Genomic DNA, 24395 nt, shown 5'->3' with positions numbered 1-24395 from the left:
CTTTCACCACTGGTGTCCCCCAGGGCTCTGTTCTAGGCCCTCTCCTATTCTCGCTATACACCAAGTCACTTGGCTCTGTCATATCCTCACATGGTCTCTCCTATCATTGCTATGCAGACGACACACAATTAATCTTCTCCTTTCCCCCTTCTGATAACCAGGCGGCGAATCGCATCTCTGCATGTCTGTCAGACATATCAGTGTGGATGACGGATCACCACCTCAAGCTCAACCTCGGCAAGACGGAGCTGCTCTTCCTCCCGGGGAAGGACTGCCCGTTCCATGATCTCGCCATCACGGTTGACAACTCCCTTGTGTCCTCCTCCCAGAGTGCTAAGAACCTTGGCGTGATCCTGGACAACACCCTGTCGTTCTCCACTAACATCAAGGCGGTGACCCGATCCTGTAGGTTCATGCTCTACAACATTCGCAGAGTACGACCCTGCCTCACACAGGAAGCGGCGCAGGTCCTCATCCAGGCACTTGTCATCTCTCGTCTGGATTACTGCAACTCGCTGTTGGCTGGGCTCCCTGCCTGTGCCATTAAACCCCTACAACTCATCCAGAACGCCGCAGCCCGTCTGGTGTTCAACCTTCCCAAGTTCTCTCACGTCACCCCGCTCCTCCGCTCTCTCCACTGGCTTCCAGTTGAAGCTCGCATCCGCTACAAGACCATGGTGATTGCCTACGGAGCTGTGAAGGGAACGGCACCTCCATACCTTCAGGCTCTGATCAGGCCCTACACCCAAACAAGGGCACTGCGTTCATCCACCTCTGGCCTGCTGGCCCCCCTACCTCTGAGGAAGCACAGTTCCCGCTCAGCCCAGTCAAAACTGTTCGCTGCTCTGGCACCCCAATGGTGGAACAAGCTCCCTCACGACGCCAGGACAGCGGAGTCAATCACCACCTTCCGGAGACACCTGAAACCCCACCTCTTTAAGGAATACCTAGGATAGGATAAAGTAATCCTTCTAACCCCCCCCTTAAAAGATTTAGATGCACTATTGTAAAGTGGTTGTTCCACTGGATATCATAAGGTGAATGCACCAATTTGTAAGTCGCTCTGGATAAGAGCGTCTGCTAAATGACTTAAATGTAAATGTAATAATTCAAGGAGACGTACCATAGAAGGATCAACGATCGTATGAGTATCTCAGTTGTGATGGCACATGTCATTATTAGGGTTTCTTTCAGCCTTGAATGACAGACAGCACCTGGCTCTTGTAAGACAGATAAACATGAACTTCAGAAGAAAGCCCCAAATGGACATGTGACAAACCGCCTCAACTGGGTAGGAGACAACATAGAGGTCACTGAGAGGGGAAGGGGCAGGATTCACCATGGACAGATTACCATGGCAATAACATAATGTGACAGAGAGAGGACAAAGAGAAGACATGTTCCACTCAGTCACTCTGATCTGCAGAATTCAGCATGAAATAATGTTAAGATAACCAAGATCAGTTTACATCAAACTGAAGATGACCTTGTGTCAAAAGTTCCTTTTCAGGACAATAATTCAGATATGAGGATTTCTGATGTCAGTGAAAGGTGAATGTTTTTTTTAAATAAGACCATTTTCATATATAGTATTTCAAAGTACACTTAACTCCTCTAACATACAAACCTTCTCTGGGGATGTCAGGCTTGCATTGAATATTGCGCTATTAGACATTATTCATTATAACATTATTCATTATAACATTATAACATTATTAATTGAATAAATGACACCCCTATGGCTGGTTTCAATCCATTCTTAATTCATTTCAACAGTACATCATTAATATGTATGCCTTGATACTGATGCTGCAGAGAGTGTGTACCGAAAAACTGCATCCCAAATGGCACCCTATTCCCTATGAAGTGCACTACTTTTAACCAGGCCATATCGGAAATTGGGTGCCATTAGTTGGGCCATTTGCCCATCTACCTGTAACTAAATATGCATCTTCAAAAGGAGCTGAGCTGATACAAGAAGACAGTCTGGCACAATTTGACTATGTCCACAGCATCACCCTCCACTAATCTCTGAAATAATTTCCTTTTTCTTCCTAGACCAAGCATTTAATTGGTAATAGTATACTTTTTTTGATAGGCTGTGGTGATTCATCTCATTCTTGCTGAGCTACTGAGCCGAAAGAACATTGAAGTCACTGTGCTGTTAAAAGAAAGGAATTTCAACTGCGATAAAAAAAGAGACACTCAAGCTTTGTAACAGTCAGCCCAAGCTTCCCGGCCTCAACTCAATCCACAAGCGCCAAATTCTTTCAGCTACTCGACTTAGTTTACCATCCAAGCTCTCTGACTGCTTCAAAGGGACCTTTACTTCTGAGGAGAGATTGAGGTCATAAGCACTATGATAAAGTAATGAAAGAACACAGTCTGACAAATCATATGAGGTGAAGGTGGGGTCGTGGGTGACGACAGCACCTTCAAATGAATGAATCAACATTTCCTGTCTCTCCAGTTGGGATACTTTTTATCAACCCATGGTGTAATAGCATGGTATGATGTTATTGACAAGGTGTTAGAGACTTTGATGTGATTTCCCGTTTGAAAGTGTTTCAAGAAAGTTTAATCTATACAGCTAAACTGCAAGGCAGTGGCCATTTTAGTATGTAAATCTTGGTGGGGCAAAAAATAAACTAAGTGGGATGTATGCCAGCAAAGCCACTACACATAAAAACCTAGTTGACATGGCAGACTTGCTTAAACAAATGTGGATTCTACTGACAATTGAGATGTACAAACTATGGCATAAGGGGATGACGAGCGGATAAGAGGCAATCGGCAATTTCGATTAAGACATTAATGAGCAAGCGACGACGGACGTAGTCAATATAACTATTTGTTCAGCACTTTTGAAATGTAAAGCGACAGAATTCAGAACATGGGCCATTCTTACAGTGTACTCCCTGTACCCGTCAGAACCATAGGATAAATAAATGGGGCATATAAACAGACAATGAAAGCTCTTACAATATTCTATGATTACATTTCTCTAAAACAGGTTATAGGTTATTTGTGCACCACCAAGTTCGAACAGTAGGCAAAATTAAGAGGTGAAAATAGACCAAATTATTAGGATGAGGCATATTGAACGCCATTTGGGTCTTTGCGTGTCAAAAAAGATGCACATCATTTAACATTATTTGACACGTTAAATAAGCTTTTAATTTGACACGTCAAAATAGCACAATTATATTATAGTGTGTAATTGTGTGTAATTAATTTGCACGTGCAAGCAAAGCACCACAACTACTATTAGTAGCACTGTCAAAGCTGTATAAAAAAAAGTTGCCAAACAATCACATACTGGGCCACGAACGATGTGTTTACAATACCGCGTTGGTGAAACTAGACCAAATTATTAGAGTGAGGCACATGGGCTAGTAACAGCTAACTACACAATATACACCTAGTATTACTTTCTTAGCTACAGCATACATTTCTCCCTTGCATATTACATCATTTATGCAGCAGCATACAATACATTTTTGGACTCACCTTGTGAAGGTGGAGCAACCGTCCTTTGTTGGCAAATTTTGTCATCAAACTTTGTCATCAAAGTCTGGCATTCTCTGGATTTATGGTGGGAACTCGGGGGGGAAAAAATACAGCCACTCCATTGAATAGCAGGCTAACGTTAGTGGTTTCTTTGCAACGCTTGCAGTTAGCCACTGATTCCTTCCAATCGACTCATTGTTGAATTTGCTTTTTTTTTTTTTATCTATTATTTCTCTTCAAGGATTAAAAAGGATTTGCCAGTAGATTGTCGACTTGATGACAACTGATGATGGCTGCTACCTAAGACTTTGAAAGTTAGATGTTGACATGTTGTCCAATCAGAGCTACTGTAGATATAACGTGATTTGATGTCATTCTATCTGTGGCCAATTACCTTAAGCCTTCTTGGATGGGCACCTGTATTATAACTCTATGACAGAACCCAAGCGCCTAAAATTATTGAGCTCTAACCTTAGAATTGGGCATGACGTACTGTCCCATGAGTGACAGAAAACGGAGCCAATCATGACAGAAAACTGAGCCAATCAGGCGCAACGCTCTGTATTTTCTGCTGGCTAGCCCCACCACCACAGAAAACACTGAGCTAGGCTGAAACACAAGCATTTTGGAGCTGCCTTCCTCAAAAAAGCAAAGAGACCATGTTTGTATGCGGCTTTATTAACTCAATGACATTGTTTTTTTTTACATTGTTTGCAAACTGATATGTGACAAGCAAAACAGGCAAGCCCCCCCCCAAAAAAATATAATTATATATTTTTTTTAATGTATTTTTTACCTAAAAGTGTGGTGCTCAAAACCCCACCTGCCATGAATGAAGGGTCGCCACTGCTGCAAGGACAAACTATTAGACCAACCACAACCAGTTTGCTCAGTTGGTGAAACTAGTGGTATTCACATGGATAATCTATGATTATTCATAGATAACATTAGAGAAGCTAAAAGATTAAAGTACACTGAATTTGACATGTATGGGTTAAGAAGCTCTACCCATTTTGACAAGCGTGTCCAAAGCACTAAGCAATAAGCACATCTTCCAGAAATAGGGTTCTTTGGTTGCAAAAAACTTAGTTAATGAAATATAGATAATGGACACAACTTCTTAAAAGCCTGCTTAGCTATAAAAAGAGGCATCTACAAGGAATTGCAACATATGAAAGCATATGAACTAAACCATGCTTGGCCCAGTTGAAGGATAGGGAACTGTATGGGAGAGGGAGGCTAAAGCACTACCAAGCATTGACACTAGCATCCACTTCAAGCACCATAGTCTACTGTCCCAGGACAGCCTATTTAATAATAATAATAATAATAATAATAATATGGGTATAAAATTGTGAAAATATTCCTGCAGAGAAACTGAATTGAAATAGGATAAATGAAATGTATCAAAAGTCCTGGGAACCCAAAACAAACATTGTTCAAATGATAATGTCCTTTGGCCATTCATGAGGCCTCTTGGGACATAACAACAACAGAAACAACAACAATGTCAACAATGGGTGCGTGCAGATGACAGTAGCCAACACAAGCTTGTCGACCATCTGGCATTCACAAATGCACATGAGCTCGTGCTATACTCTTATTGGCCTATTTTTCTAGCGTGGAATTATTTGATTGATTTTGATTAAAAAAAATAGTTCTACTAACCATTGGTGTCTGACAATTGACCATTTGCTAATTGAAAATATCTAGTTGGGATCTTCCAGAGTTACATAAAGTTAACGGGCTGGGCATTGATAGAAGTTTGAACTAAGCTGACGCCTCATTATAACATAATTGCTATCGCACAACTCAGATCGCACATGGTAACGGAATAATGCAACTGCTATTGATAGGCTATATAGACTAGCGTTAGGTTAGATTGACCTACAGATTTAACCTACAGATGGCCCATCAGGGAAGGGGGCTGCAGTTCAGGATCCTTTGTTTCAAAACTGAAGCCCTATTCCATTCTCGAATGCAAAGAAGTAGCCACAAGACTAGAGCATGCGGCGACTAAATTGTATCCATTCATGCGTAGCCTATTATAGCTGAATAAATGCGACGGTTACATAATAACTCATCCTCATCACTGACAAGGGACACAAATAATAATAACAGCCAATGCGTTAGCTGTGGCAGCCAATTCACCACCACAGACTTCCCCCTTAAAACTCGAATCTTGCCGAATCTCTACGAATAACTCACCAAGTGCTCCCTGGTCCGAAATGGATTTAGCAAGTCCTTCCCAAAGATTGCCGAGAAAAAGAAAGAGAAAAAGAAGACGAGATGTGTGCGGCGGTGGCATTCTTACTGCGATATCATCAATTCCACTTAGGTGGCCATTCATCCATATTGCTTTTGAGTTTGGCATTGACTGCTCCCTTTTCGCGCTGCCTCGGATGCCCACTCCTTGCTCGGCTCACGCTCTGGAGTGGCTTCACAATTCCATTGTCCTACGTGGGAGGGGACGCTTGCTCTGCCTTGTTGGTGGTCGTGATCGCCCCCTAACGGTATCAAAGTAGAGTGTGTTTATAGATGGGCCCCTATGAAGGTCTATGAGCCTTTATAAGTCCATCTCAAACCCCATTAGGAGAACAGTGTAATTACAACGTAAGTACACAGTGTTCCAGTTCACTTAAAAGTAGGCTACCTATCTGTTTGCCTGCACAATAGCAACTATTCATTCAAATTTGTTTTGAAATGCATATAAAGTGTCGGTGTAACAGAAAACCACCAATAAGTACTGTACCCTTCTTGCCATATCTGGGTATTTATTTCTTGATGAGCTGCATAAACACAGGATTGCCTGGTCTATTCATAGTCACTTCACCCGTACCTACATGTACAAATTATACAGGTACCCCCTGTATATAGCCTCATTATTGTTATTTTATTGTGTTACTTTTTATAATTTTTTTACCTTACTTTATTTGGTAAATATTTTCTTAACTCTTCTTGAACTGCACTGTTGGTTAAGGGCTTGTAAGTAGACATTTCATGGTAAGGTCTACACTTGTTATATTCGGCGCATGTGATAAATAACATTGGATTTGAGTGTTATTGTCACTCTAGGGTCTCCCCTCTCCCCTCTACAATAACAGGAAGCTGGCTCAGCCTTTGGTGAGTCATGATGGTCTCCCTAACACAATGGTTGCTTATAGAGCATGCCGATGACATCACACTAACAAGGATATCCCCTCTGTGAACATTGGAAGGCCAGTTTGGCTTCAAAAGGACACTAAGTGTTAAATCAAGATGGTAAAGATGATATGTTTATTTTAATACAAAATAGAATAGCTACAAGATACCCTTTAAAAAACATGTTATTTTTTAAATGGGGCATCTTTAGAAAGTGTGCAGTTATAGGGAGTAGAACAAGAAGCCAATTGCAACATTTACAAACCATGTGAAACAGTTTAACACTCATAAAAAGGGAGGGCGTCTGTGTCAAAACAAATAAATACAACCCTAGGGTTTCCAGGCTGATACAGTAGTTGTTTATTCTTGCTTGTCCTCTGTGTTTGGAGGCATCTCAGCGTATTCAGGCTGTCCAGCCCCAGCTAGCTGTTCTGCATTGTCATCATCATCATCATCATCATCACACGGGGGACGGTTGCGATTAAAGAACCCCACCTGAAGCATAAACACGAAACATTTACATTTCCACATATTATTTTCTGATTCAGGTTTCGTTTGTGTGTCATTGAGGTCATTATCCTTTATGTCCCCTCCTTTTTGTCTCCATTCGAACCAATAGTTACAGGTTTCAGAAAAACATATCATTCAAAAGACTGAGTGATCAATACTTAGATGATAGCTGAATAGCACCATCTAAATGCTACCCAGTTATGGCGCCGAATCTTGCGCCACCTGCTGTTTTAACTATGTCACTACATTACCTTCCAGAAGATCAAAGCTAGCAGAGTGAGGAGGAATAGGCCAGAGACCACAGCCAAGACGTTCCACCACACCGGCACCTCCTTCTCTCCATCAGGAGCCCTCCACACCACACTGGTCTGGGTCTACACACACATACACACATGGTCAACTGGCTCCAATTAAATTCGTCCAATGACTACTGAAGAAATGGTTGCTTTGTGAGATATGGTTGTGTGTATATGCCTCAAGTAAGTCATTTACGTCATTAGTAAATAAATGTTGTCTACACAGCAGCAGAAGTGGAAAGGGGAAACTTTGGTTCATTTTTTACCTCAGCCTGTCCACTTGGCAGCTCTTCAGGCTGGATCTTAGAGGGCATATCTATAACCGCATAGCATGCTGAAGAGTGGAGGACATAATTCTCATAAGGCCTCTAGGGGAAACAGAATGAGGGTTACATAATCATTACGGAACTAGGTCAAAGAAGTAAAATCCTACAAAATGCTATCTCAATTTGATGCAGAGCTGTCTTGGAGCGCTTTTCCTTTCTGCCTATGATTGTAGCTATAGTGAAAGATTGTGTGGAAAATATGTCACTGTGCTATGCTATAGGCTCCCGTATTAGTCTCTCTCTCTCTCTCTCTCTCTCTCTCTCTCTCTCTCTCTCTCTCTCTCTCTCTCTCTCTCTCTCTCTCTCTCTCTCTCTCTCTCTCTCTCTCTCTCTCTCTCTCTCTCTCTCTCTCTCTCGTTCTCTTTCTCTCTCTTTCTCACCTCCAGGAAGGTTTGTACCCAGAGTCGGGACATCACCTTCACTACAGCGCTCCAGCCTCTTTCCAGACCTTTGGCCTCACACACAAACCTCAGACAGGTATCTCCACTGGTGCAGTTCTGTGGAAAAATCGAGAGGACCACACCGAAGTGTCAACGTTTTCCCCCCATGACACATCAGTGGAATGTCCCCATCCACCTGAGAGATGCAATATTTTGTTGTACAACCCCCTCTTGTGGCATATATAGAATATTGCAAGTTGTCTCTGAAATTGCAGTAAAGTGGAACTGGCCTACTATACAGCATCAAGTAAAGACAAGACAGTTTGATTGTACACTGATGCATGTCATTATGTTAATCGCATGAAGCGACACTTGTTTACCACATGAACAGTCTCTTTGTGCTGAGGCTCCGGTCGTTCCACCTCATTCTGTTTAACCTTGTACACTGTACCAACAGTAGGATTCCCGGTCTTAACCAACTGCCAAAACAAAAGAGTGTACTCCAATTTCATATAACCAAAACATCATCTAAAGAATAATAGAAATATGGTTTTGCTTTCCCTTTAAATAAAACATAATGAATGGAAAAACAACATGGTTTTTCCGTTACAGAAAGATTTGCTGTCTGGCACACTGCAGGGCCACAACATGGCTACCTCTCTCACCTGATATGGGTCGATGTCAGGGGAGTCAGAGTGGCAGATGAGGAAATCCTCGGAGGCGTTAGCAAACACATAGAGCAGTAAGTCTCCATGGTGATGTGTGGGGAACTCTACTACCACCCTGGCGTTGACCGTGCTCGGACCCAGGTTTCTCAACTGAGTGTTTCAACACAAAAACACATGCTTTCAGATTTCACTCACTAAGTTGTATCTCACTGTGTTTGTATAAATATGAAATAACGTATACAAACATACTCTATAACGGCCTTATGGACTCTTCAAATATATGTTATGCATTTTGGCCTAAAACTGCACCAACCTCAGAGAGACCGATGTCTTAAACGTTTTGTTTCTTTTCTGAGTGAACCACTGAGTGAACCATATAAGGTTACCTCATAGACGTGTTCCACTAGCGGGCCAACCTCCTCCAGGTCAGCAGGCTGCTCCTTCTGTTCCCACTTGGCAATGGGCAGGACACACTCAGGTGGAGAGGAGCCCCTGTCCAAAAAACAACAGGCTATAAGGGTGGACCAAACGCTGAGGACTACACTGAGAACATTAGCATGGTCCTATCTTAGTGGGATATAGGGATCAGACTGCTTCAGGAAGCTTAACTTGCACCTCTTAGTCATATAGTTAAATAGTCCTGGTGATAATTAGTTACCACATGTCCTGGGAAAGCCAATAACTACAAGGAAAAGAGGAAACCATGCTGTTACTGTACCGTAATGCGCTTGCATTAGGACAGCATCTTCCAATGGCAAACATCACTAATCCCTTTTGGATATTAGATATTCGGTCTGCTACCAGTCTGACAAGGCAGCTCTGAATTGTCACACAGAAAGTGTGTCTCAGGAGTCAGGGGGAGTGCTCATTTCCATGGTAGAACAAAACAGCACAGTTTATGGCTCTGATGATAATTGGAGGATAATTGGAGGACAATAAGGAAGGCCCCACCCACCCCCGCATCTCCAGAGTTGCTTCAGCGCTGACATCGATCCTCAGATGGGCCACATTACTGTCAGGGTTCTGGCTGTTCTTGCTAGAGATTATAAAGGAAGGAAGAAGCTGAATGAATGTTGAACATTTCCCTTGTGTCATTAGAAAAGCCATGAACCTTCAGCTGACACCTTGAATGTCTAAAATACAGACAACTGGATTAACAAGCATGTCAACTATATGTATTTCAGAGACTCCAAATATGCCTTGTTGATTTCCCCATTAAAATGTTGTTTTAAAAACACAAAAACAATGCCTTGGTAGCATCGAGGGCATTAAAATCACAAGACGGGACGAAAGTGTTGTTCTCAACCTTTTGATCTGTAATGTGACTGACACGTGGCTCTCCACCTTCTCCAGGTTCCCCACGCTGAAGAACAGACCGGCCTGGAGCTACGACAGACAGAGAGAAAAACATACTGTACAGAGCTATTGCAAACATATAGTCACATGTCATCCACGCCCGTTGACAGTAAAGACCCAGAATGGCCGGAAGCCTCCTTGATGCTTTCACACATTCACAGGAACCCAGAGCACACAGTGACATGTCTGGGTAACACATTCACACCTACCACTCCCCTTGCACTAGCTATGGTTAAATCCTATTGAATTACTATTATTCTATGTGCAATTCTATGCCAACTCAGTGTGTCCGGCCAGAGTTTGGAAGGTTGGGAGTTCGATCCCCAGCCAAGTTATACTACAGACTGTAATAATTGGATCCGATGGGTCTCTGCTTGGCACTCAGATAGCATTAAGGAGACTGGGGTTAAGGCCCTGTGATAGATTAGTGTCCTGCCTTTCAAGCTGCCTCACGCTACAGAAACAGGAGATAGGCTTTTGCTCCAATGAGCTGTTCTGGCTCGTGCAAGGCACGTGCAAGGGTTTTTACTTTCACTATATCAAATTACATGGTGGTTACCTTCTGGCCCTGCTTCATAGGGTTTCCCAGCTCACAGACCACCACCACCGTCTGGTTCTCCTTCTTCTGAGCACAGATCAACCTGCTGAAGCCCTGGGAGAGTTGGAAAACTCATTATATAGTACACTATTTTTGACCAGGGCCCATGAGGCTCTTGTCAAAAGTAGTGCACTACTGTATATAGGGAATAGGGTGCCATTTCTCAGACAGTGTGTTTTACATAGGGCCAGTAGGTAATGCTGACCACGTAACCTGACCAGCAAAACGCTGGGCTCATAGTTTTTCCTGCAGGTCACATGCGTGGGACAGTTGATGTCACTCTGTTAACAATTCTCTTTTATTATGAACAGGAGAGTCACAGTCACCTCTCTGTCAGTCACCATACTCTGGTAGTGTGTGTTGGCTGGTGGGCGTATCTCCAGCTCGGTCTCGTAGGCCCCCTCTCCTCTGTTCTCTGCTGTGATGACCAGCAGGGCAGGGTGGTCATCCCCTATCAGAAGATGGTCGGTACCTCTGAGGATGGGTCAAAGGTAGAGGCGTAAAGGGCTGTATAGTAGACAGGAATAAAATGCTCTAACTAGACAATAATTTCCCTGATATTCAGTTACCTGCATGGTTCGTATTACAAATAAAAAGTCAAATGTAACCCTATTTTCCCTCACACTGATCCCATGAGATCTCACTTGGCCAATGTCTTGAAAATGTAGTGACCAAGAAAACAGATGACACTACTTAGTGATGTGGAACTCAGGGGAGTTTGACACTCACTCTTCAGAAGTCAGCCTCAGGTCAGGGACACAGACATTGTCCTCTCCGCAGTCCAGAATGATCCTGGTCTGCACAACACACAGATACATACACACATTTTTATACCCAAAGAAACAAACACATTTGCTAATTCATAGGTTGCAACTATGTAATTACCACTTATAAAATGTTATTCCTTTGCAAACTAAAATGTATTAATACATTAAGAACGTAATGTGTGATGTCACCTGTGCGACCACAGCTCTCTGGCCATGCAGTATGGTCTCCTGGGAGTTGGAGTTGGACAGGCTGTAGTTCAGGGAGATGAAGATGGGGCTCAACTTGTCCTTGAACTCTGACTCATGCTGGAAAGAGAGACAGGATGCAGTACTGACATTGATGCAATTTACCCTCGATTCAATTGAAATTCAGTAAAGATCTACTGCAGTTTAGTGGATCACGTAGTGTTAAGACAATATCAATCTACTCCCCTTTCAGGTTTTTCTGTTGCCACTGACAATGGCAGTGTACACAACATTTTTGTGAGGTTACTAATTGTATTGTGATTGGAGCCTGTTGTAGTGTCACGTCAGTGAATGGCCACTTGGGAGCATCAGCCTGATAAGAACACTGCTGTAACATTATGGTTTTATTTCAGGTTTTGAGCTCTGACCATTGTAATACAAAATACAGGCCTATAAATTGGCTAAATTGGACAAGCAACCCACCCTTAGGTAAGCGGTTTGGTTTCTGCAGACCACTCCCACATCTCTCTGAATGGTTAGCTGGAAATACTCTTGGGGCAGATTTGTGTGCAGCAACAGGGTCCTCCTGGCCATTGGCTGTTTCATCTTGTCCAGCTGAAGCTCTGCATCTAGAACTACAAGTGGATTTAGAGTATCTTGAACAAACAGAAAACTCAAACTCAAGGAGAATATGTATGTTTCCTCAGGAATAAATAACTTCAGTATGAGTCTCCTACCTATCTCCTCTGGAATGCTGTGGCCAGACACACTAATGCACATCATGACTGTGAAGCTGTAAGGAGAGAGACAGACCACATCAGTCATAACGTCATTCTGAATTTACAATAACAAATTCACACAACACCACGGGAAAGATCAGTCTAACACAACCAGGAACTGTCCAGGCATGTCACACATCTCAATAATATGTTAGGCACCTAGGACACTACAGGAATTCTACATAGTGCCAATACGTGCATTCTTGCCGTGCCCACCAACATTTGTCCATCAGAAATGTTCTTCCCAGTTGGCCAAAAATACAATAACATTCCTGCAGCAGTGAGTTGGGTTAATGACATAGCCACGGGAAGTAGGGTTGCAGCACCCCCTGTAAAATCGGAATAAAAAATAATATTGATAAAAATAAAATAAAAATGGTCACAAAAGTATTGCACTGGACCTTTAATAGTGCTGTATTAGCGGACCGATATAGTGTCTGTAGTGAAGGGCAACACCCTACCCCTCGAAAAAAATATCAAATATCCATCATAATTAACGCAGCACCTCCACCCCCAAACAACTTCTCGAGGCTATGGTTAATGCCTACACTAGCGGTATGATACTCTGGTATGAGAATAATCTTTACCAGGCCACAGGCTCGTTGGTGGTGGTGTGCTCACACTCCTTCACATCTGGGTTCAGGAAGTCAGGGTAGAGGGAGAGTTGGGTCTTTGCCATCACCACGGCTTGAGCCCTGGTACCACCCCACACAGACAGAGAATAGACATTCTGGGTACATTGTGAATGCAAATGTTAAACTTCTACGGATAACATTTCTCAAGTTAATTTAAAGTAACAAATAAACTGTTTGTTTATCTCACAGTACTGTACCTGTACACAGCAATCTTATTGACTCCCCATGCACCAACAATTAGATCTGTGAGGCAACAAAGATTGATAGTAACAAGTTGCAAGCTCTTATTTTTCTAGTCTTGAAACAAGAAATATAGGGTCATGAAACAGCTTTGGGGAAAAAAATTACATTATTGATAGCACTTTCTCATGAAAGGGTACCAAAAAATAGTCCATGGGATTGATCGCCCTTTGGTAACAGCCAGAACCTCTGCTTTCATATCACAGTGACTCCTAAGAAACTCAAGTAGGAAACCAAACTATTTTCAAGGAAAGAGGTCAGCTGAAAAAAATTAAATAGTTTTCACAGTAACCAGTTTGTCTCAAAGAGTTGAACTGTAATGGCCTCATTGTATCTTTAAAAGCCAGAGGTGTTGCACATCAAAAAGCATTGCTGTGTTGAGAGTAGCTCACTAGTCTCCAAGAGACACCAAATGTATCTCCATTTAGTTCTCTCCCCCGACAAATGTCGGCCCCTCCACTGGATGAGTGACCTTTCTGTTTCTCTCTCGTGTGTCCAAGAAACTTTGCCTTTGCCTCCAGGGGACGTTTTAACTGGGACTGAAAGGAACAAGGACTTTGTTAAGTAGTGGCAATATGTCCTTGGGTAGTAGTCAGCTACAAAGAAAAGGACAACAGAAATCTTTGCTGCTGCTGTTGTTGAACTGTGCCAGAGGCTGATAGTGGAGACGTAAGGGAACAGAGTGACCTCCAAGTGATCTTACAGTTTGACATCTCCAAGTGGTCTTGGCAGGATTGACACTGTGGCTTGACAAGAGAGGTAGGGACATTGTTGGGAATGGTTGGCGGAGTAAGGTTTGTTGTTCCATAACTTCTCAAATCTTGAAGAGATTATTATTTCACGATTTTGGGCTAGAATCAATTATTCAAGTCAAAACACATGTATAACCCAAATATAATCAAATCCACATCTATTCTAAATCAAGGTAAGCAAGCCCACAGTTTCCGAAGAGTTTGTTTTCAGACTAACCTGGGTAGCCATTTGAATCAATGTCAGTGGCTCCTCTCAGGGTGAAGCCAAACTGTGCTGGAGAGGGACCTAGGGACCGGAAGGGACTCTCAATGACCTGGGTATACTGGGGAGACAGTCCATCGCTACTCCCCATGTAGATGAAAACCCTCCCTTCAATGCCTGAGGATGGGGCTCCCACAGCAACATCTGAGAGAGAGGGGGAGAGCGAGAGAGACAGAAACGCTTTATAGTGATGAGTAATCCATGGACAGAGTGCATTGAAACACTGCTATAACAAAAGCATTCCCCACCATTAGAAAATGGAGCATTCAAGAGGGAATCATGAAATCAAAAATTGTTTCAGAAAGGAGATTAAAGTGTTTTGGAGAGGATATTTTCACATTTAATATCATTCCTTGTTTACAGAGAAAAGCAGATACTACTGATTCTGCTGCCCCTGAGGCAGTTACTATATTAGAAGGGAAGATACATATATTATAAGTCAAATGACTTTATATCAGAGCTTCACCATTAAAACCGTCATTGTCCAGGTCACTGAGGGGGGCGATGGTGCTGCCAAAGCGTCCGTATACCTGGGAACCTGTCAGCTTCTGGTCTGGCTTGGAGTGGAAGGTGGAGCGCCCTCTCTGCAGGTACACACTCACCTGGGAAAGGATTACACACATCCATTATCTCGGAGCAAGTGCTGGGCATAAAATAATAGTTAATAAAAGGTGAATGGAGACAGCACACTATGCTCACATGTTCTAGATTTATTTGATAACATTTCAACCACCCAGGGCTCATCAGGTTTTCACTCACCTGGCCCACCTCCTGCAACTGCTGGCCTGACACACGCTCCATGAAGAGGGGCGCCCCAATTAGGATGTCATCTTGTCTGTAGTAAACAGAGGACAGAGCAAGAATGGCTGGACATTTGATCTCTTTTTCATTGTTCCTCGAGACAGCAAGCCGGCGACCAGTGGCTTAGATGTTATCAGATGGTTAATTCATGTTTAATGCTTCAATGATTATGGTCTTAAAAAAGTAAGTACGAGAGTTCTGACATACCCATCATTGTTAATGTCAGTCACTGCAACGCTGTGGCCAAAGTAAGAGGCCACCTGCAAGATGAAAGTTGCATGTGGTTTTGAGTGGACTACATTGCTCATCACTCAGATATAAACACAAAGCCCTATCTGTATAGACATGTCACATAGTGATCACTTCTTCATCACTCTCCTGTAAACAAGTAAATCAAAATAAAATATGATTATGTAAGTATAGTCTCACCTGAGAGCCTAAGAATGTGTGTTTCACTCCCAAAAAGTCAATTGTATTTCCATCATAGATTTTGACCTGGATACAAAACCAAAACATTAGCTTAGATCACTCTCTAATAAATGAACATGAAAAGTAAATGAACATAACACCATCGGGAGCCCTTACTGAGCCAGCTGTGTTGCGGTCATTAGGTACTCCAACCACATAATCTGAAACAGAAAATACATACTTGTACTGGATTTTAAACACAATAAAACAGACTTAATTCATTAAGTATTGAGAAATGTTTCAACCTTTTGTATCCTTTACAGCTGTCACTATCTCTACCAGTCACATAAAGTGTAGGAAGTGTAATTTTCTAGCCTGGGCACCACTCTGTGGCCCAATGTGCTAACATTCCATTCCTCATCATGGAAAACATGAACAAATGTTTAGCATGACAATGAGTTGGAATGATAGTACAAACTGGGACCAGGTTAGTAATTATCTGGTTGTGTGGACACTTTTGACGGAAACTTTCTCACCTGGTATTGAGTCTCCAGTAAACTCGCCAGCGGCCACAGAATACCCTGTTGGTGAACCAGTGTAATGCATCAACCTTTCTGGTTTATTGAACTAATGATAATGTCTCTAAATATCATTGGACCGAATACTTTAGGCCAGCGGTTCTCAAACCTCTTCTCGGGGTAGCACACCTGATTCAACTTGTCAACTAATCATCAAGACCTTGATTAGGTGAATTTGGTTTGCTAGCTCAATCATCAAGCCCTTGATTAGGTGAATTTGGTTTGCTAGCTCAGGGCTACAACAAAATTGTGAAACATCTGGGCGTCTCTGAGAAGAGGCTTGAAAACCATTGCTTTAGACCACAAGTCTTGCGTGTAACTCTCTTACCATGGTAATGATCGTATCCACCAGTCTCAGGGGAATGGGTTTGTCCAGCCACATAAGGTTTGGCATTCTGGCTGTTGGCACTGTTGACAATGTCAGGCAGTCCTGCACTGATGATCTGACCTGCAACAGAAAGGTTAAGCACCGCAAACAGCATTTGGAGAAGACACTTTAGTAATGTTTATACATATTTATACATATTTATTTCATAATATTCCATGGTAATATTAGTAAACTAAAGCAGACAGGTTGCCTCCCACATTAACAATGTTTGACATTATTTACGAGACTAGTAATTTGATAACTCATCATGCTCAGTTATCATCAACCTTCCCGGAGACATCCTAACAACAGGGCTATTAATGTACACATTTATCATAGGAGTGTTGATGAATGCAATAATGGAAGCCACCATAATTATGGAAGCAATAATGGAAGCCACCATAATTATGGAAGCAATTATGGAAGCCACCAGCCTAAGAACGATAGATGGTGACATTTTATGTTTCTTGTATTTTAGTGTTTGTCCACCCCATTTTTGGTCAATGCTCCAGCAGCAGAAGCAACCGACCCCCATATCCCAGCAGCCTCAGCAAGTGTGGCATCCAGCTCCAATGACCCAGCAGCAAATGTTATGCCCCAGCAATTTTATGCCCTAGCAGTTTTACATCAGTGTGGTAGGCAATCTAGTTTAACCAGGCTAATCATTTTGTTTACACACTACGAAACACCAGATGGCACATGTTACCTTGAAAGTAGTAGCCTCCAGGGGCACCAATAAGGAGCCTTCCCTCCTAAAATAGTACAGCAAGAAACAAATCAAATCATTGTTATAGATGGTATCATAACACTGTTGGTGTAATTACTAACTTACAGTATCATAAACTATGTGGATCTAACCATTACTGATCTAATCTGCTACATTACTGTGTAATATATAACCTTATATGACTCAACAAGATAAAGTTTGATGAGAAATGTTTGGAGTGTGGGCACCTTTGTTATGTCGGAGCTAAATCCCACTTCACAGTATCGTCTGTCTTTATCTGAGAATCAAGATTAGGATCAAAGATGAAAACACATAGAGTAGAAAAAAAACAGCAGGCAAACTTGTGAACATGAAGTCAACTGCTGTTTTAAGAAGGAATACCCTAGTAGTTCTGTGGCATAGCAGGGACAATAATCCTCATTTACCACCACAGTTCTGACTCGATGCTTATTTGGCTGCGTTTACACAGGCAGCCCAATTCTGATCAAAATTGGGCTGCATGCATAAATGCAGCCTTTGAGTTTTGAGTGGACAACAGAGGAACATGTACTGTACAGGTACTACTGGCATGACTAATATCTCTTACTGTACTTCAGGACTTTGTAAACCTTCTCAGTCATGATGTCTCTGCAGGGGGAGAAGTTGACCGTCTCCCCTGTCAGTGTGTTCAACACTAGGCAGTTCCCCACTGGAGTGTTCTGGGCCTCATCACGTTCACCCACGTCTATCACATTCCAGTGGAACAGAGGGGCACAGGCCTGGCGCAGGGGGATGGAGACCGAGAGAGAAGGAAGTAGAGAGAGAAAGAGAAAGAGGGGGAGAAGGAAAGTGATATAGAGATAAAGAGAAGGGTAAGGGTAAAACAAAGTGATGTAGAGAATGACAGCAAGAGAAAGAAAGTAAATTAAGAAGGACCAGAGGCATACAAACATTGGTAGAAAAAGAGAGGGGGTCGGTGGTTGGGAGAAACAAAATGTTAGAAGGAGAATGACAGTGCGAGAGGAAAGACAATAAATTAAGGGAGGGAGAGGGGTTGTGTAAAAGATTTAGAGGATCGATATCTGATACATTCTATACTGCACGGTGGCTGTATACAGCGGCCTTCAGACTCAGCACAATGAATGACTGGTTTATGAGAATTCAAAGAGTCAGAGACAGTGGGAAGAGTAATGTGCTACAATGGCTGGAAAAACTCACCACAATGTAGTTTCCAGAGGATCGCACAGTAGCGCCAAACCACTGGTGGTACTTTGAAGACCTTATCACTAAGTTCTGGTGAGGATAAACCTCATCACCTGTATTTACATCAGACAGCTCAGTTTGTCAACCTGTTTTTTAATTGAGCCCAGAATAAATAAATACCTACTTTACTTTTTTACTGATCTACAGTATTCTAATACGTTCACAGCATCAATAAAAAAAAATAGAAATGCATGAATAGGACTTTTGATACTTAAAGGATTACCTTTTGTGTCAAAGGTCATGCTAGTACAGGCCCCTCCTGTCTGTGCCCAGGGACAGAGATACACAGCCCCCGCCTCTGTGACTCCTGGCTGACTGGTGTTGGCTCTGGGGGCCCCAACCACAACACCGATGCTGTGGGACAGAAAATACTAGGGTTAAAATATTCTCTTCAGGATTTCAGACAAGCATCTGATGAAAGGCCATTCAAACTCCACATACCTTTCCCAATTGAATATAAGACTAATACCAGCATATACACTACATCACCCACAGTATGTGGACACCTGCTCGTCAAACATCTCATTCCAAAATTATGGGCATTATTATGGAGTTGTTCTCCCCTGTGCTTCTATAACAGCCTCCACTCTTCTCAGAAGGCTTTCCACTAGATGTTGGAACATTGCTGCAGGGACTTTCTTCCATTCATCCACAAGAACATTAGTGAGATTGGGCACTGATGTTGGGCGATTAGGCTTGGCTCGCAGTCGGCGTTCCAATTCATCCCAAAGGTGTTTAATGGGGTTGAGGTCAGGGCTCTGTGCAGGAGAGTTCTTCAACACCGATCTCGACAAACCATTTCTGTATGGACCTCACTTTGTCAATGGGGCATTGTCATGCTGAAACAGGAAAGGGCCTTCAACAAACTGTTGCCACAATGTTGGAAGCACAGAATCGTCTAGAATGTCATTGTATGCTGTAGCGTTAAGATTTTCCTTCACTGGAACTAAGGGGCCTAACCCGAACCATGAAAAACAGCCCCAGACCATTATTCCTCCTCCACCAAACTTTACAATTGGCACAATGCATTGGGGTAGGTAGCGTTCTCCTGGCATCCGCCAAACACAGATTCGTCTGATGGACTGCCAGATGGTGAAAAGTGATTCATCACTCCAGAAAACGCATTTCCACTGCTCCAGAGTCCAATGGTGGCGAGCTTTACACCACTCCAGCCGACGCTTGGCATTCCTCATGGTGATCTTAGGCTTGTGTGCGGCTGCTCAGCCATGGAAACCCATTTCATGAAGCTCCCGACAAACAGTTATTGTGCTGATGTTGCTTCCAGAGGCAGTTTGGAACTCAGTAGTGAGTGTTGCAACCGCGGACAGACAATTTTTACGCACTACGCGCTTCAGCCCTCAACAGTCCCATTCTGTGAGCTTGTGTGGCCTAGCACTAGCATTTGTTGCTCCTAGACTTTTCCACTTCACAATAACAGCACTTACAGTTGACCGGGGCGGCTCTAGGTGGGCGGAAGTTTGACAAACTGACTTGTTGGAAAGGTGGCCTCCTATGACAGTGCCACATTGAAAGTCAGTGAGCTCTTCAGTAAGGCCATTTTACTACTAATGTTTGTCTATGGAGATTGCATGGCTGTGTGCTCAATTTTATACACCTGTCAGCAACGGGTGTGGCTGAAATAGCCGAATCCACACAATTTTACTTACTTTTATATATACAGTGTAGTTTAACAGATACCATAAAAACGATGCAACGCCTACTGAATGATGCAAAGCCAAAACTTACAAAATAGTATATTGCAATACTTACGTTTTGTTGTTAAACTGATAGAAATCTGCAGAGAATCCAAAGAAGCTTCCCTCAGGGCCAGAGAACTCAGTGAAATTAACCAGGTTTAGATTTAAGGTGTCAGAGTAATGTGGGAGAGCAAACAGCAGGAGACCCATCATTTGTGTTGATGTATGAATGCGGTGTTCCTCCATCTTTTTCAGCTATAACGCTTCTCTAGCTCCGTCAACTCCCTCACCTAAAGGAAAGTACCCTCACTGAAAGTGAAACTGTAATCCAAATGTGTTGCCAAATGTGTTCTTCCTATGTGAGTAATTCTTATCATCTCCGTTTGTTTTCCGCAAGGCAGGGAACTTACACAGTAATGTCGAGAGGGCTGTCGTAGGTAGTGCAGAGTTGTTGAAGGATTTTTTTCTTGCTAAGCTAAATTTGTTTGCGGCTCTCATTGCATTGTAGTGAGTGGAGTGTAACTAACTGCTTCCTGTTGATAGGACTTTGCAGAGAATATTTTGCGCAATGAAGTGAAAATATGTGAGTCTGTCAGAACAGAACTGCAGCTCTCACACACATTAGCACATACATTTATAGTGTTATATTAACTTGTAAACAATGTCTCTCATAGTACATACATTTATTTAAAAAAAATTGCATTAATTACACGATTCAAGACTGTGCATAACCAACGTATAAAACTATCGTGATGTGGATCCAAATACAATGTTTTCTATTGTTTTCTCTCAGTTGGGAGCGAGAAAGAGAGAGAGAGGGAGAGAGAACGACAGAAGCACACACAGACACAGACACAGATACAGACACACAGACACATGCACAGGGAGGGTTGCTGGGTTTGAGAGATTAAGGAGACAATGGTCAATTACACCCAACCCTTCTCTTCCCAGATGAGTCCTCCCCAGGGCATGACAATTCATGGAAACAGATGGGAAATTTAAGTGGACCTGACACAAAATAGCCTGGTTCCCCTCTAGGTTTCTTCCTAGGTTTTGGCCTTTCTAGGGAGTTTTTCCTAGCCACCGTGCTTCTACACCTGCATTGCTTGCTGTTTGGGGTTTTAGGCTGGGTTTCTGTACAGCACTTTGAGATATCAGCTGATGTAAGAAGGGCTATATAAATACATTTGATTTGATTTGAAAATGACTCCTGTAGCTTCACACTCACTTAACCATCTCCCTACCCTGTACACATGGTAGGACGACTCATAAGTTTGGTGTTTTCAGCTTTAATAAACTCTTGCACAGGGTACATGAAAAACATTACAGTATGTTCCGTTTCAACACAGTGAAAAACAAATGTAAAATGAATTATATAATAAAGAACATTTTACTGAGTTATACAGTTGTCATTTAAATATGTATTACAGGACAAACCCCATGATAGTGTTATATAAAAACACATATCATAGTGATCTGTCCCATAATGTGAATGATTACACAGCTGGTACCCCTACTTTAACTGACCTGAATGAAATCACCTTGGACACTCATTAACATTTCTAGGCTTTGGTCTGAATATAAATTATCTGCTTCTATAGATGGTTCAACACCTCAGAAGTACAAAGATGCACAAAATGAAGTCAAACTGACAAACATGATTGTGAAGAACCTGAGATGGTGGATACGTGTTTTGGTCAGTTCTGAAATATCACAGAACTATACAGAAAGGAAACTAGTCAGTACATTCAGGAAAAGAGAGGAGAGAGCAGTCTCCCAGAGAATACAGCAGAGTATATTTTCATAGCAACATTGAAGATGTGCATGAATACTAAAGATGTGTACAAATGTTGAGTTTCTTCACTCAGTGGTACTCAACGATGGACCCAGCTAGCACGATCACTTGTGTAAACCAGTGGTCAGATATCAGAGAATGGTGTGTGGTAACCTTTGCTGAATGATCAGAGAATGGTAAGAGAACTGCCTCCATCTCTACTCCACTGTGTGTTCCAAGGTGGTGGGCTGTTTGAGTGGATCCTTGGGAAACAGTTCCTTAAACTCAGCCAACCAGTCACCAGGGAAACCCCATCTTGGGAAGAGCACAAGGTCATGTAGTAGGCCAGCTAGTAACGCCCCCACAAACAGCCCCACACAATACACCTGCAGAGGAGAGAGATACTTTTTTGTAAGTAGATTTGTATGTGTGCACTGTTGTGTGATCTTAGTAAACAGCGCCAATATACTTTTATAATTTCATGGAGCACAATGAAAGATAGTCAACAATTTTAAAGTGACCACAGCTGGACCAAAAGACCTAGCTGGATTCATGCCACAGCCAGTGTACCAAATCTGGTCAAAGGTAGAAGGTAAAGAGAGAGAGAGGGAGAAAATGAGTGAGAGAGAGAGGGGCATGAAATCAAAAGATAAGTCATAGCAAAAATGTAAAGATCTACAAAATGTTTTAATTGGCAAAATCCATCAAATTACCCATATAAACTCTATTATGGTCAGACAGCATTAGAACTAACATAAATAGGATCTGGCATCTTCCTTACCGCTTCTAGATTTCCCAAAATGACAGACAAGCCGACCACTACAGGACCCAGGAGGTGGAAGGCTGATTTGGGTCGAGATGTGGCGAGGACACAGACTACCAGCTGAAAGGTGATGGCTGTTTCCATTGAGAAGGCTTGGCATGGGTGGACACCCAAGGCTACCTGGAAAAGGAAACATTTTACAGATATCAGACCTGTACTCATTGAGTAATGTATTTTTTTTATAAACACCCATAATCAATTAAGCCCACACAAAAATACAGAGACACTTTTGGCAAAGCATTTCTTATAATGACTTTTCGGAAGCTATAATAACACAGAAAAACAATAATTCAATACAACCTGGAATCAAATAAAAATGAACTAGACGTGACTCACCTCGTTCAGCCCCAGATGCCCTCTGAGCGGGGCAGGTACCATTCCCATGAGAAGGGCACAGGCACAGAGCGCACCGAGGAGCTGTGCCCCCACGTAGAGGACAGCTCTCCAGGGGCTCACCCTCAGTCCTGCAGCCAGAGCCAGGGTCACAGCTGGGTTCAAGTGGACCCCTCCTCCAGAGGTAGCAGGACCCAGGCACACAGTCACCAAAGCCACAGAGGCCCCAAACGCCAGGCCCACATGCAGGGGGTCAGGGTGGCACTCGGAGAGGGACTGGGCATCCGAGAGAAAGGATGGGTCTAACTCGGAAGACAAGGCATGGAGATGATGATCACTGGTGGGACTGGAGAGGCTCCCATCCCAGGCTGGAAGCTGGGGCCATAGCACCACCGAGGCCAGACTGGTGAAGAGGAAGATGGCAGTGCCCGCAAATTGACACAGGAGGTCCCAGAGGAAGGAGAGTGTCCAAATGTTCTTCAGAACCAGCACCAGACTGGAAAGGACTTGCATGATGGATGAATGAATCTCTGTTGTCCTGTTTCTCTGTTTGTTTGTTGCTCTGCCATGAAACACATCCAGGACTCAGCAGCAGCAGAACCAAACAACCACAAGGGACAGCAATGGGAACCTATATAGAGGGGGCACCTACCGCTGTGTGACATATATCAGGAAGGTGGCCTCTTTCTTTTCCCGCTGAGATTATTTACCTGTCCCCTCAGTATACTGCTTGTATTGTGATGTGTACTGTAGGTTGGTAAGGCTGGAGGGGAGGTGAGGTAGCTTACATTAGCTTAGCCAATGCATATTTTGGCTTTCTGCTTTTCCGTACTCTCAGATGGCTGCCGGTAAATGTCGAGTGGTGTCTTCTTTCCGGGGGGCCATATATTTACTCATAGGTAATGAGGGGCCACTAGCTAGGGGACGCTAGCTTCTGGTCTCTCTTTGCAGCTGGGGGTCTCCCCTCTTCCTTCTCCCTTCTTCTAACTCTCTCATATACACCCTTGCCTCTGTTTCTCAAAGAAAAGTGCTTCACCACAGAGTATTATAGGGTTACCTGAAGCTTTCTATCTTTCAAATAGAAGAGGAGTGTGGCTGAGGATTGAGCTGAACAAGCCAAAGCCAACTAACTGAATTGCAATTAGTGATTCCCTGGGATTCATCCAAAATGTGTACTTTCCTGACCTGGGGTCAACCAGAGTTTAGGATCAATTTATGTAATTTTAAATAAACTGATCA

At 42.8% G+C, this 24395-nt stretch overlaps 3 protein-coding genes across 5 annotated transcripts in view; all 3 read right to left on the bottom strand.

Moving 5' to 3' along the window:
- The window catches only part of LOC106607454 (protein FAM171A2-like), an 85011-nt gene extending 79042 nt beyond the window's left edge, over nt 1–5969 (bottom strand). Inside the window, exon 1 of one of the 2 annotated variants that reach the window (XM_045720642.1) lies at nt 5719–5969. Coding sequence is in view for 1 of the 2 variants with exons in the window: in XM_045720641.1 (XP_045576597.1) it covers nt 5719–5884 (166 nt within the window). In the remaining variant the exon portion in view is untranslated. The remainder of the gene's footprint in view (nt 1–5718) is intronic. The other variant, XM_045720641.1, reaches the window with a different exon arrangement.
- Nucleotides 5970–6769: 800 nt separating this feature from the next.
- Nucleotides 6770–20766, bottom strand: LOC106607455 (integrin alpha-IIb). Of its 2 annotated transcripts, XM_014204417.2 has the most exons (32): nt 20637–20766; nt 20300–20516; nt 18753–18883; nt 18485–18582; nt 17874–18045; nt 17515–17564; nt 17267–17312; nt 16522–16641; nt 16152–16196; nt 15793–15836; nt 15637–15702; nt 15415–15467; nt 15166–15241; nt 14873–15008; nt 14362–14550; nt 13350–13395; nt 13105–13212; nt 12476–12531; nt 12222–12373; nt 11742–11858; nt 11515–11582; nt 11112–11259; nt 10747–10839; nt 10138–10217; nt 9787–9867; nt 9218–9323; nt 8829–8981; nt 8544–8642; nt 8164–8280; nt 7724–7825; nt 7413–7535; nt 6770–7146 (listed from the first exon to the last, which is right to left on the bottom strand). In XM_014204417.2, exons 2-32 carry the CDS (start codon nt 20470–20472, stop codon nt 7012–7014), a joined length of 3183 nt encoding a protein of 1060 aa, XP_014059892.1. In that variant the 5' UTR covers nt 20473–20516; nt 20637–20766; the 3' UTR covers nt 6770–7011. The 2 variants fall into 2 exon arrangements, with proteins under 2 accessions (XP_014059892.1, XP_014059891.1); XM_014204416.2 differs by having other exon boundaries at nt 20300–20762.
- Nucleotides 20767–22218: 1452 nt separating this feature from the next.
- LOC106607404 (aquaporin-5-like) lies at nt 22219–23669 on the bottom strand. Its single transcript, XM_045719512.1, has 4 exons — nt 23160–23669; nt 22782–22943; nt 22489–22575; nt 22219–22386 (listed from the first exon to the last, which is right to left on the bottom strand). The coding sequence occupies exons 1-4, from the start codon at nt 23667–23669 to the stop codon at nt 22219–22221; spliced, it is 927 nt and encodes a 308-aa protein (XP_045575468.1).
- Nucleotides 23670–24395: the final 726 nt, after the last annotated feature.

Source organism: Salmo salar, chromosome ssa06, assembly GCF_905237065.1.
Source record: "Salmo salar chromosome ssa06, Ssal_v3.1, whole genome shotgun sequence".
Classification (NCBI taxonomy): domain Eukaryota; kingdom Metazoa; phylum Chordata; class Actinopteri; order Salmoniformes; family Salmonidae; genus Salmo; species Salmo salar.
Note: the sequence above shows the minus strand (reverse complement) of the source record. Positions and strands in the feature narration are given on the sequence as shown.